This window comes from Juglans microcarpa x Juglans regia, chromosome 4D (assembly GCF_004785595.1).
Source record: "Juglans microcarpa x Juglans regia isolate MS1-56 chromosome 4D, Jm3101_v1.0, whole genome shotgun sequence".
Classification (NCBI taxonomy): Eukaryota; Viridiplantae; Streptophyta; class Magnoliopsida; order Fagales; family Juglandaceae; genus Juglans; species Juglans microcarpa x Juglans regia.
This window is the reverse complement of record NC_054600.1, coordinates 2,700,308-2,714,477: the sequence shown is the minus strand read 5'-3', so window position 1 is coordinate 2,714,477 and position 14,170 is coordinate 2,700,308. Positions and strand designations below refer to the sequence as shown.

The 14,170-nt window shown below is 33.9% G+C and overlaps 1 protein-coding gene across 1 annotated transcript; it reads left to right on the top strand.

The window, feature by feature from the left end:
• The first annotated feature begins 2,167 nt into the window (after positions 1-2,167).
• LOC121259114 (probable pectinesterase/pectinesterase inhibitor 21) lies at positions 2,168-4,521 on the top strand. The gene is made up of 2 exons (XM_041160606.1): positions 2,168-3,449; positions 3,575-4,521. The coding sequence occupies exons 1-2, from the start codon at positions 2,408-2,410 to the stop codon at positions 4,294-4,296; spliced, it is 1,764 nt and encodes a 587-aa protein (XP_041016540.1). The 5' UTR covers positions 2,168-2,407; the 3' UTR covers positions 4,297-4,521.
• Positions 4,522-14,170: the final 9,649 nt, after the last annotated feature.

The window sequence follows — 14,170 nt, the reverse complement described above, 5'->3', positions numbered from 1 at the left end:
GCTAGCTGTACGCGCGTCGAACTACTACAGGCAATATCGTTGATCAGCATCTAATTAATTAACTAGTTAATAAAATCTTAATATCCAAAATTAATTGGGTGGTGGACTCCCCATTATTAACCAAGCATGCATGCAGTACCATCTCTCTCTCTCTCTCTCTCTCTCTCTCTCTCTCTCTCTCTCTCTCTCATATTAATCTGGTATAATTAATTAAGTGGCGATTTGGATTTAAAACATTACCATATAAAATGTTTGTGTCCTTTTTTTTTTCGTCTAAGAACATTTTAAATCAGCAAGAGTATGTTAAGTACGTGATCAAATAAATTCCTAAGATAAGAATAGTAGTACTTATTTCTTAATTTGTTTCTTTTTTTTTGTAAGTATGTTTTTCCTTGTGTTTGATCATTAATTGGAGCTGTTTGTTGTAGCTTTATTTAGCTAATTAAGAGTGTGACATTGTTGTTATAATCTTTTGATCTGTTACTTAACTTCCCGCGTGTTCTCCAATATTTTTTTTAGAGTTTTGCTACTTATCATCCTCACACACCATACACCACACTTTATTTTATTTTTTCAAATTTTTAAATTTTTTCTTTTTGTTTTATTCTTCTTAAACTAATTAAGTTTTCTACTCATCATCTATATATCATACATTTGGTGAGTCAAAAAAAAAAATATGATGTGTGGTGTACGTGTATAGATATTGATAAATAGATTTTTTTTTTTTTTTTGGATAAATTATATCGTCTTCTAATTAGAATATATTTTTGTAGCTAATTTGTTAATTAGTTGACCGAGATTTGAAACTGTTAATTAATTTATCCTCGAACCTTCGGTATTTTTCTGATGAGCTCATTATAATAGACGTTTCTAATAATGATCGATGACTACAATTTCTCATTTCAAACAGAGATAGGGGCGGAACTTAATAAAAAATAAAACTCTCTTAATTAACTTTTAGCCCCCAAATTATTATTTTTATATAATTAAATTAAAGAGAGAAGTTTAAACCGTAAGCCCATTACAATAGTTCCTCTATGTGAGAATTCAGAGAGAAGTAGTGCTTCTTCTATCTCTTTGTTTCCAACATTTTAAAAATTTGAGAACTTTTAGATAAAAAGAAAATTAAAATAATTTTCTACAAAGAAATTTGCAAATTAAAAATGAAGTGATCTTTGAAATAAAGAGTACGTGAATTTTTTTTAATCCCAAATATGTTTTATTCTCCATAAATCATATATATAGAATTATATATATGTATATATATATGCTTATTGATTCATCAAGTAAAACCAAAATTTTTTAAATTATTATGTTGTATATATGTTTAAATGAGTTTTGAATATCATAATATGACTCTCATGATATGGATCAATTTTTTTTTTTTTTTTTTGGTTTTTATTTTGAAAGGTTAAGTTGAACGAATATGGACAAGTCAAAAACTTTAAATCATAACATTGTTAAGACTAGGTTTCGAAATAAAAATAGATTGAATGAACATTTTCAGCTTTTAATATTGTTGAGACGAAGTTTCAAAACAAAATAAATGAAGATTTTCTTATAAATTATTTACTAGTCTATATTAAGAATGAATGTGATAATTAATAACCCTTATTTGTTGGAAGAACATTGAGATCAAGTGGCATGTTATATGTTTTTAGTTTTTATTTTACATTCAAACTTGAAACTTACTATATATATACACTTATGTACGCTTTTAAGTAATTTTTTAATTTTTGTTAAAGAAATTTTTTTATATATCTTTCGGCTCCCTTTAATTTATACATAAATCGTGAGTCCCCTATCTTGATTGTGTGTGTGTGTGTGTGTGTGTGTATATATATATATATATATATATATATTATACCGGCTGTTAAAAGTTGATATAATTATTTATCACAAGAATCTTGTGGATGTGAAGAAAAGCAGCTTATAGCTGGCCTTGCTCGATGGCCTACATCGAGAGAGAGGTGATAAGTTGCAATATAGCAAAGTGCTAACAAGGCTCCTCCATCAATTACTTCTAGATATGACCACTCATTTTTTAGAAGAAAAACAGTATAGCAACCATCCGACTTCCCTTTGACTCTCCCCTTTCCCTCCAAGCCTCATGTTTTTGCGACACTAGTAACCAATTTTTAAACAAAAAAGGGGTTGTCGTTTCTTCTCCATTATAAGTCATCCCTCGAAAGAATTCCCAAGAACTACACTCCGGAGTGGGCTTGGCAAGGCCACGAGCTAGCTTTGCATGAGATCCTTCCCTTGATGCATTTTGAGCAGCTCTTCATTAATATTGAACTTTGCAACAAATTACTGAAAGTTTTAAAAAACTAAGTCTTAATTTGTTTATTTGTTCTAGTTTTTTCCACTTCTTTTTGTTTATTTCTGAAGAGCTGCAATATTCAAAATGCCACAAGAGGATGATGGAAGGACCAGGAGAATTGTCATTATCAGTTTGTGTTCCATACTTTTGGTGTCCATGGTTGTCGCCGTGACTGTTGGTGTTAACCTAAATCATCTCGATTCTAGCGACCCTAAAAATGGCAACAAGTTTCATGAAGTATCTGACACCATGAAAGCTGTTGAATCCATCTGCCAACCCACTGATTACAAAAAAGATTGCATCAAGACCCTTTACGCTGAGGCAGGACAAACCACAGATCCTAAAGAACTCATGCAGGCTGCATTTAAGGTGGCAATGGAACGTATCAGCGAGGGTGCCAAGAAATCCACTGTCTTGCATGAGCTGGAGAAGGACCCTAGAGCCAAGCAGGCCCTTAACAATTGCAAAGAGCTCCTGGACTCCGCCATTGCTGAGCTTAAGCACTCTTTTGCAGAAGTGGGAGAGTTTGATCTCTCCCAAATAGGAAAAGTGCTTATTGATTTGAAGATTTGGCTCAGCGCTGTCATTACGTACCAAGAAACTTGCTTGGATGGCTTTCAGAACACGACCAGCCACGCTGGGCAGAAAATGAAGGAGGCTTTGAAGAGTGCCATGAGGCTGAGCAGCAATAGCCTTGCCATTGTCTCTGATATATCTAGTGTGCTCACAGGGTTGGAGATACCAGGCCTGCTTGGACACCGCCGTCTTCTTCAAGACCTCCCCATTCTTGGTCATGACAGTTCCGTCCCCCAGGAGTGGATCAACAATCCCGGAGTTCGGAGACTTCTCGAGGCACATCCAGCCAACAACATTAGGCACGACCTTGTTGTGGCTAAGGATGGGAGTGGAGATTTCAAGACCATCAATGAGGCATTGTTTCACGTCCCCAAGAAGGGAAACAAGACCTTTGTTCTCTACATCAAGGAAGGAGTTTATCAAGAGTACGTCCAAATCAACAAGTCCATGACCCATTTGATGATGCTTGGTGATGGAGCTCAAAAGACAAGGATCACTGGAAACAAGAACTTCATTGATGGCACGCCCACCTTCAAAACCTCAACAGTTGGTACGTACGAAATCCTAACCTCAACAGTCCATGTCTCTATATATGCCAATAGTTTGAGCTAGTAAAAGAAGCAGTTTTCTTTGTATGTTTTTCTTGAGACCAACAATTTTGAATCATGCATGCAGCTGTTTCTGGGGATAACTTCATTGCCATGAATATTGGGTTCGAGAACACTGCTGGCCCTGAGAAACATCAGGCTGTGGCATTAAGAGTCCAAGCCGATATGTCCATCTTCTACAACTGCTCCATGGATGGATACCAAGACACGCTTTACGCGCACACCAAACGCCAATTCTACCGCGACTGCACCGTCTCTGGCACAATCGACTTCGTCTTCGGCGATGCTGCTGCAGTCTTCCAAAACTGTACCTTCATTGTCCGCAAGCCATTGGAAAACCAACAATGCATTGTGACAGCACAGGGCAGGAAAGAGAGGCGCCAACCAACAGCACTGATCCTCCAAGACTGCACCATCGTCTCGGATCCTGCATTCTACCCTGTGAGATTCGATCGCAGGGCGTATCTCGGGCGGCCATGGAAGGAGTTCTCGAGGACCATCATCATGGAATCCTACATTGATGACTTGATCCAACCTCAAGGTTGGCTGCCTTGGATGGGCGATTTCGCCCTCAGGACATGCTTCTACGCCGAATTCAACAACCGAGGCCCTGGTGCAAGCTTGAAAGATCGTGTAAAATGGCGAGGAATCAAGAACATCACGCGCGCGCATGCACTGGACTTTTCTCCGGGAAGGTTCGTCATGGGCGATATGTGGATTAAGCCCATCGGATTGCCATACACCTCTGGCTTCACCACCAGCGAGAAACAAATCATAGGAAAACCTTGAAATATTTGTTCTGATTTCTAGAATGCATTTTCTGCTTCTAGCTTCTTTTTTCGATCTCGGCCTTCTGCATGCATGTCCAGTTTCAAAGCCGTCCCACATTGGATTATAACTATATTTAATTTGAATGATCGACGATTAACATATAAATAATCCAGCCAATAGGTCAGTACTATTTAGAAATTGTAATATATATATATATATATATCGATCGATCCAGTTTATGTAACCATCTTCATGTACAAATTCTAATTTTCTTGATTTATCCCATTGACCAACAAAATAGCGGGAAGAAGAAAAAAGAAATAGATTAATGCTTATAGTACTGCATGCGAATAATGCAAAAATGATATTTCAAGAGAAATGTATCCTTTAGTCACAAATAGATCTCATAAAATAAATTCATAAACTGAAGTAATTTGATGTAATACGTTAAATTGTAAAGTTACTTTTATTATATATATAAAGCAAATAAAATCATGTATCATATGAAATCGTATTAATTTGTAAAATTAATTTTATATAATCTCTTTATAACTCCTCTTATTTCAAATGATAATCAGTTTGTATCATTTAGAATGCTGCATCATATTTTTGCCATATATATGGTCAATATGTAAGCTTCAGTACTGCTGATCAGAAGCTAGCATATATATCTTAAGGCTCATTAATATCGGGCTAATTAGATGGGACTTTAATTAATGTAACTATTTTATACTTTCATTCATGTATAAGGAATGGTAGCTTGATTTTTTGTTAAAAACGTTATTCTAGAGATTTGGCTTGGCTGTAGCTCGACCTTGACTCGAGCAAACTTTGGCTCGATCGACTTTGACTCGAGCGAACTTCAGACAGATTGTTCGCTCGAAATCCGTTCGAGCTAATATTCAGAAAACCTAATTCATGTGCCGTTTTATATATAAACATATTCTTATAAAGAGAAAAAGTATGAGTTGCGACCAAAAAGAGAGAGAACTCCTTTTATGAGATTTTGAGAGCTCATTAGGTGTACTTGGACTTTTGGGATTGAGGAGTGACTTATAATTTTTCTCTTGTACTCCATCTTTGTGATAATGAATCACTTGAGATCGACTCTGCCAGTGAATGTAGGCTATTGCTTAAGCTAAACCACTTAAATTTTGATATTCTTTGTGTGGTTTTCAATTTTTTGTTATTTGCTTCCGCTAATCTATTTCAAAGTCGTCTCTAGATATTCAGTTAATCCTAACAAACGAATATCAGAGCGCCAGACTCTGTGGAAGATCTTTAGAGATGGCTATGGAAAAATTTGAAGTAGAGAAATTCAATGGTCAAAATAGTTTTAGTCTATGGTGCATTAAGATGAGGGCTTTATTATGATAACAAGGCTTGGCAAAAGTTTTAAAAGAGAAAGTGTCGAATGAGCCTTCTACATCAACAAAGGAAGATAAAGATAAAGCACATAATGTTATTTTGTTGTCTCTCTCCAATAGAGTATTGCAAAAGGTCGTTGATGAAGAGACCACAACCAATCTTTGGAAGAAACTTGAGAGTTTGTACATGAAGAAGTCGCTTACCAACTGTTTGTATTTAAAGTAATGATTATACACTCTCAAGATGAGGGAAGACACTTCTATTTTTGCCATCTAGATGAATTTAATAAAATCATTATGAATATGAAGAATATCGATATTAAGCTTAATGATGAAGATCAAGCCTTAGTTGTGTTGTGTTCGTTGCCGGTTTCATTTGATAATTTTGTGAACTCGATGCTTTATGGTAGAGATACTATCTCCTTGGTAGATATAAAATTTGTTTTGAATTTTAAGGAGTTGGAAATAAAATTGGATGTACAAGGCATGGATAATCAAGAAGATAACTTGTTCGTGAAATGTTCTATTGATCGCAAATCTGGAGAAAGAAGTTTGGAAAAGAGTATGGGTAATTCCAGTGGCAATTCAAAATTTAACAAAAAAATTGTTAAATGTCACTACTGTTATATGTTTGGTCATTACAAGAACGAGTGTTCCGAATTGAAAAACAAGGAGGAAAGTATAAGTTCCTCCAATGTTATTAAGGCTGAAGAACAGCCTAACAGCTCTAATGTTGTCCTAGCAGTCAGCGACTCTTGCAGTTGTTTTGGTGACAAGTGGGTTATGGACTCAGCTTGCACGTTCCGTACGTATCCTAAAAGAGATTGGTTCATTAACTATGAATCAATCAACGGGTGATTCCATTTTGGTTGAGAATGATATGCTTGTGAGATTGTTGGGATTGGTTCGATCAAGATTAAGATGTATAGTGGAACCGTTAACTTTGTCTAACATTTGGCATATTCCATCTTTGAAGAAATATCTTATATCTTTAGGCACTCTTGACTATTTTTAGACGATCTTGATTCTGACATCACTCAAATGTGAGTGAGAAGGGTATGATTATCTTGAGTAAACATCCAGAGGTATGATTATCCTGAATAAATCTTATATCTTTAAGCAGATTTACTAACTTTGGGGTTCATCTTTTGTTATCCATCCAGAGGTGGCGTTTATTATTTACTCATGTTAACCATTTGAGAAAAAGTCTCGATTGATTAGTTTTGAAGTTTTTGGAGTGATGCATTTGATAATCTTCAAACATTGGAAGGCTTTGATTGAGAATCTGATAGGCAAGAAGGTAAAGCTACTTTGTACTAACATTTGTGATGAAATTTTGGTATTGTCAGGTACCATATAGTTGGATCACTCCATAGCAAAATGGAATAGCTGGGCAGATGTATGATTTCGAAATGCCAACTTGTCTAAAAATTAGGTGAAGCTGTCAATACAGCTTGTTATTGGGTGAACCTTTCTCCTTACACAACTTTTGAGTTGTTGTTTCCATAGGAGATGAGAGCAAAGTTATGGCATAAAGGTAGAGTTGCTGGGAGAGCTTCACAAAAAGAGTGCATATGGCACTCTAGATCATGATATTGAAAAAGAGTATGATTCTAATTTTGGCATTGACACACAGTGAAAGCAAGTCTACAGTTTCGTCTCGTAGATAGAGGAGGCAGTTTGGCCACCTTCAGGATATGCTAGTGCAGACTTTGTGGTGCACTTACTTTGGCAGAGAATATTGGTTATTAGCATTCCACACGCATGTATTCAGAAGCCATTATTCAAGTAAGCAGTCTATATAGTAGTATGTTGCTTTTGTGTGAAAAGGTTAAATCTTTTCATTAGGACCAAACTTGTGCTTTGGTCAAATTGTCTATGGAGATGAAGATTTTTGGATGGAAATGGGTTTTTCAAGAGATAAGTGTTGTGCATCTTGTTTGGGATTTGTGGAGGTGTGATCTTTGGTGGACATCGTTGATGTCTTTGTTCTCAAATGATGAAATTCCATTTGGTGGAATTCATTTTGTTCAAGCTTGACGAAATTCAAACCAATGTGGAGATTTGTTGGAATTGTAGCTTGATTTTCTATTGAAAATGTTATTCGAGAGACTTGGATTGATTGTGGCTCGACTATGATTCAACCTTAGCTTGAGTCAACTTCAGATAGATTGTTCGCTAGACATCTGCTCAACAGTCCGCTCAAGCGCATGTTAAAAAAACCAAGGTCTTGCACCGTTTTATATATAAACATATTTCTGTAACGAAAAAAAGTGTGAGCTATGACCATAAAGAGAGAGAACTCATTTTTTGAGATTTTAAGAGCTCATTGGGTGTATTAGGGCTTTTGGGATTGAAGACTGATTTGTGATTTCTCTATTGTACTTCATTTTTACGATAGTGAATTTCTTGAGATCAATTCCGCCAATGAACATAGACTATTGTTCAAGCCGAACCACTTAAATATGGGCGTTCTTTGTGTGATTGTCGAATTTTTGTTATTTATTTCCGCTAATCTATTTCAAAGTCGTCTCTAGATATTTAGTTAATCCTAACACAATGCAACATAAATATAATCAAATAATAATAATTTATCTTCTTGATCATCTCTTTTCTCAATTATCTCATTTTCCAAACGATCAAAGAAGAAAGAGTTTGCAGATTTGTATACTCCAATACGAGATTTTTTTTCCTTTAATTTAAAACGTTTTTCAACTTTTCTTGTTTTTCATTTTTTTTGGAGATGCTTCATTGATTTGCAGTTCAAGCATCTGGTGAAGATTGGGGAACAGGGTACATATATATAGGTATATAAGAAAATAGGAAAAAATTAAGAGTTGTGCTACAGATCAGCCATGAACAGTGGCTGATTCATAGCACACATTACGTGTCTATTTTTTTTTATGTAAAACGCACCAGTCTCTAGACCTCATCTACCCCCTCTCTCTCATCAGCTCTCTCTCTTTCTCTCATCAGCTCTCTCTCTAATCCAACAGCTCTCTCTCATCCATCGACTCTCTCTCTCTCATCCATCAGCTCTCTCTCTCTCATGCATCAACTCTCTATCTCTCATCGGCTCTCTCTCTCTCATCCATCAACTCTCTCTCTCTCTCATCAGCTCTCTCACTCCTTCATCAGCTCTTTCTCATAGCCCACCAGGTAGTATTTCGAATTCGGAGAACTGGGGTGAGTGCATGCCACATTAGGTGTGGTTTGGCTAATGCCAACCAGTAGCTGATATAAAGTGGTTTTCAAAAATTAATGATCAATGAGGAGATCAAAAGAATAGAAAATGTGAAGCAACTCCATTACCTTCATCATCTAAAAATATTGACATTGATTTCATTAAAGTCATCCCCAAAATTTAGCTAGACACACATGTTTTCCAAGAATCCAAAGCTATTCAAGTCATAACCCTACATTGAATTAGTCAAAATGATAATATAATATTATTTTTTTAATAATAATATTTTTTTTTCATATTTTGCAACTATATTAACCATATAATAATTAATAATTTAATTTTTACTTAAATTATTGGTTCCTAACTAATTTCTTCAACCTAATTATTTAACAAACACATTTTACCAACATTTCTTCTACCCAACAATCACATATAAGATTTATGTGAAAGGGAGTTGTCTGTCCGTGACTGTTTGACAATAACGAGGCCCACATTATCTTTGCACAGGAAGAAACCAAAGAAGCGAAATGACGAAGACTTCCCTTTATGAAGAGTCCTAATATATCGTAGAATTTTTGTACTCCAAACATCTAGCTTTTTGATTTCCTTCCTTCCTTCCTTTTGTTTCCTTTCTTTCAGTGTTTCATCTCCCTCTCTCTCTCAATTGCTATCTGTAGATTCGTTTGCCATGACAATCTGTATTTTCGATCACTAACTACCCTTGGACACCCACAACCTCTACGACATGTCCTTCTACTCTAACCAAATCCAAACCCTCCTTACTTGCTCCCCTTCCTTGGTCGATTCCTGGATTTTTTATAGCTACCATACCCACGCCAACACCTTCACCATCTTGTCGTCAGACTTGACCTTGAGTGGCGCCCAAACTTCAATCGCCACATCTAGAACCTTGTCACCACTCTGCAATCACAAGTGTTCCTCAGCCAAGAGAGAAGACTTCGAGGACCTTAGGACAATGAGAGATGAAACGAAAATCGAAAAAAAAATAGAGAGAAGGGGAGAGAGGGAGTGTATGGTGAGGAAAGAGAGAAAGGGGGAGAAAGATAAGGGAAGAGGAAAATCGACAGGATGATTAAAACGGGATGTTCGACAAGGGAAAAAGTGAGAGAAAGTGAAAGAAGGTGTTTAGGGGAATTGAAAAATGTGGAAAACGTTATGAGCAGTTGGGTCTGATATTTTAGAATAAAATATCACTTTTGAAGATAAACAGTGCATCTTCAAATATGAAAAAAGACTTGGAAATATTGTAGCTTATATTTAAAGTTTCCACTATTTGACTATTCCAATGCAAATCATTTAATCTATATTCTTTCAAATTTTGAAGATGTATTAGTATTTGGCTAAGTCAATGGCAGTGCTCTAACATCTCTGTAAACTCAATTTGTGCAATAAACTCGGATCCTAATCTACTGCTGTTTTGGCCAAAATATTAGTTTGAAATATCATATTATCATTGTAATACAACATGATCTAAGGCTTTTTTTCGACCATTAAAATCGTCTAAAAAATATTTAAAATTATTAAATAAAATTTACGACAATTTTTAATTGCCACCGAGTGGTCGCAAATCATGTCTCGTCTTAACTAATATTTACGGACTTAAACCAATACACTCAAAAATGATTTTTCCTTACTTATTTTCATCTTTTTGTTTTGTGAAGTTTCTCAAGGGACAGTGTAAAACATGACGACACATGGCACAACTCTTTTCTAAAACGAAAGTGGGCATGAAAAACTTGAAATCTAAATCAGATGGGAACTTAAAAATAAATATTTTTTTAATAAAATCAGTTGTCACATGAGTTGGCAGTGAAATGAGTTACAAAATAATTGTGTATGCATCATTATTTTTTATTTTATTTTTTTCTCTTATTAAATATGTAGTATATGTATGATGAGTAAAATAATTTAATTAGTTTAGGAAGAATAAAACAAAAAATTAAAAAATAAAAATAAGTATAGTGTGTGATGTGTAAGATGATGAGTAATAAAACTCTTTTAATATTGCTATTATTTTTACTAAAAGAAATGTTCTTCAAATTAAATTTTATCATTTTAATATATTCTATCTTAAATATTTTTTATTTAAATAATTGAATAATTATAAATGGATTAAGGTCCCCTCAAGCTAATGTCTTTAGCAGCATAGAAATAAATATTTGAGTCATATATCATTTAGCTATTTAATGTTATCTGAAACACTTTATATTTGCCGTAAGCCACACTAGGCTTTGTTTGGTTACTGAACTCAACTCTTAAATTACTAAACTCATTTTAACTCAAAACTTTTTTATACATAGGACTCATAACTATTTTCAACTTGAAACATTTTTATACGTGAGACCCACAACCTTTTTCAATTTTCTATAAAAAGTACTAAATCCATCTTAACATCTAAACACATTTTAAACTCAGTTTAGATGGATTTAACATAATTCTCTTTACTACTCAATTTACTATTAGTTATAAAGAACTCAACTCAGCTGAACTCAGTTCAATATCTAAATGCAGTTAACGGAGCTTTCTTTTTGAATATATAGTTATTAGGTATTCTCATAATAAATGGTACTATCATTCTGTTGTGATACTTTCATCATATTATATAATGTCATGTCAATCAAAATTAATATTTATATAAATAACTTTAATTACATAATGAATAAATCTTAAAATAGCCACCGTGCAGTTGCATCCGGCGCACACCTAACATGTTCGAAACGGTGCGTTTTGTTGAGTGACTGACTGGCATCTACGATCCATTTGACGTTTTGAATTCATTTCTTTTTGAGAGAGAGGAAGAGAGAGGGGAAGGTCTGGTGCGTTTTGCACCAAAAAATAAAAAAAAATTAAAAGATTTAAAGTAGTCACGTAGTGTGTGTAATATGTACGCAGCTACAATAACTACTCTGTAGCAATACTCTTACATAATATATTATAATAGAGCGAGAACATCACATCATTCATATTTCACCAGCAACACCAAATACAAGCTTAGAATGTATTAATCTTGTACAATTCTTTTCAAAAATTGTGGAGGTCCACCACCAAGAAGTCACTTTTTTATGATGGAACTTTTTGATTTTTAAAATACCTGAGCGAGACTTACATGTCCTAAATCTACATAAATCATTTTTGTTTTGAAATACTTAAAATTTTTTCCCTCTCCCTAGACAAAAAATTTAGGAGATTTGTTTGTGTTAAAATTGAAAAATTTTATATACCACATTATCATTTTATTTTTATTTTATTATATAAAATGTGACATATTTATTATCATTAGATGATTTTTTATTGGATGATTCTTTATCATCAAATGGTGATAAATATGCTGCATCTTACATAATAAGATAAAAATAAGATGATTGTGTGATGTATAACATTACTCATTAAAAATATCTAACATACAGTCCGTCGTATGTGACACTTGACACTTAGAATTATCAAAATTTCTCATAATTTTATTTTCAAATATCACTAAAATATAAAACACTTTTCAATTTCAAAATTTGAACTTTTTCATCTAATCATTACCTAATTATTATTCAAATACAAAAATTAATACAACTTTTAGAAATTTCAAAATAAAACACAAAAATTAATACAACTTTTACAAATTTTAAAATAAAATAATATTAAAAAATAATATTCAAATAAAATTTTAATATATTTGTTATCTTTTTTAAAAAACCCAATAAAATCACGTGGATATATAATTTTTTTATACTCTTCACACAAATTATTTTAATACTCATTGTAAATAAAATTAGAGTGATGTTACATATAATTATAAAATATATAAATAATGAATAATTTTTTTAAAAAAAATTAAAATTTATTGTTTTAAAAAAAAGTAAAATGTATTGTTATAAAATTAATTTTTTTTATATGATACAATTTTTTTTAAAACATTACGCCACGACATTGACTTACACAGTAAATATCATTTCTCGTGAAATTATATTCGGAAGTTTCAAACAAATCCCAGACGCGTCGGAACTTAGGACCCGACTCTTTGCCCTCCCCTCTTCATGTGCCAATGGCTGCTTCATGCTCTTCTTCCTCCTCCTCGTCAGGGTCCGATTCCACGTTATCTTCTTCCCGCCGCCGCCTTCGACGTCACCTTCGCCGTCACCACCGTATCCACATAGACCATCACCACTCCGATGGTTCCAGGTCCCATATATAGTTATAATTCTAGTTAGGGTTTTCCCAGTTCGAATTTTTAGCTTTGTAAATCTTGGTTGGCTTTGTAATTACTGTATTTATGCATTTCTCTTATTTTTTAGGTTTTAGATTATAATTTTTCTATCTCAATTCTCGACTAAACCGATTTAGTTTCTTGCTCTAATTTTAATTTTTTTTCGGTGTCAATGTTTATGATTTTGTAATTTATATAATTAGTACGATTTGTTTGGGTTAATGTACCGTTTGTTTCTTGAGAAAGATCATGAAAGAGAAATAAAATTATATCTTTTGGCTTTTATGGCTTGCTTTTAGAGGACTATTTCTTCAAGTTTTCTTTTAGATGGTTAATTTTCATTGTGGATTACGAAAGTAACAGTTTACGCGGTCTCAGTGCTAGCTTTTTCTTTGATGATTATCGTTGTAGACTCTTGACAATAAGACCTTAGAAATTTCAAATAGCATCAGTAGTTTTTGTTAATTAACTTTCCAGGCATTTTCCATTCTTTTTTAAAAATAATAGAAAGATGATCACCTTTCCTGATGTCTTATCTATTGCTGAGTTCTTGTAGAAGTGACAGTTCTTCTCACGGTGAGCATGACGAGTCTAATCATTCAAAGAGGCACAAGAAGAATGACAGGCCAAAGAAGGTGGTGGTTTAATTCCTTTCTTACTTCTCTGTTTGCTTGCTCTGCTTGTCTTCTTATCCCTTTCCTTTTCCCCTTCATGTCTAGAACAAGGAAAAGGAACGAAACTAGAGTAAATACTATAAACAGCATAGCCAAAAACTTAAAGTGGTAGGCCACTACACTCTCTATAGCTTAATAGGATCCACAAGATTTTTTTATGCTAGTGACGAACTTTTATGGCCCCAAAAGCATATATTTATGGCCCAATAAAATTGCAAACACATATAGTGGAATGATGGTGGCCACTCTTCTTTGATGAAAGAGATAATAGCATTGCCTGATATTCTGAGTGTCGAACAGCTCCATGATATGTGTATATATGAAGTGTGTGTGTGTGTGTGTGTGTGTGTGCGCGCGCGTGTGCGCCGGTGGTTATTAATTCATATATACTGCAGTCCTAATTTGTTATTATTGCTTCAACATCAGGGGTCTATGCATATATATAAAA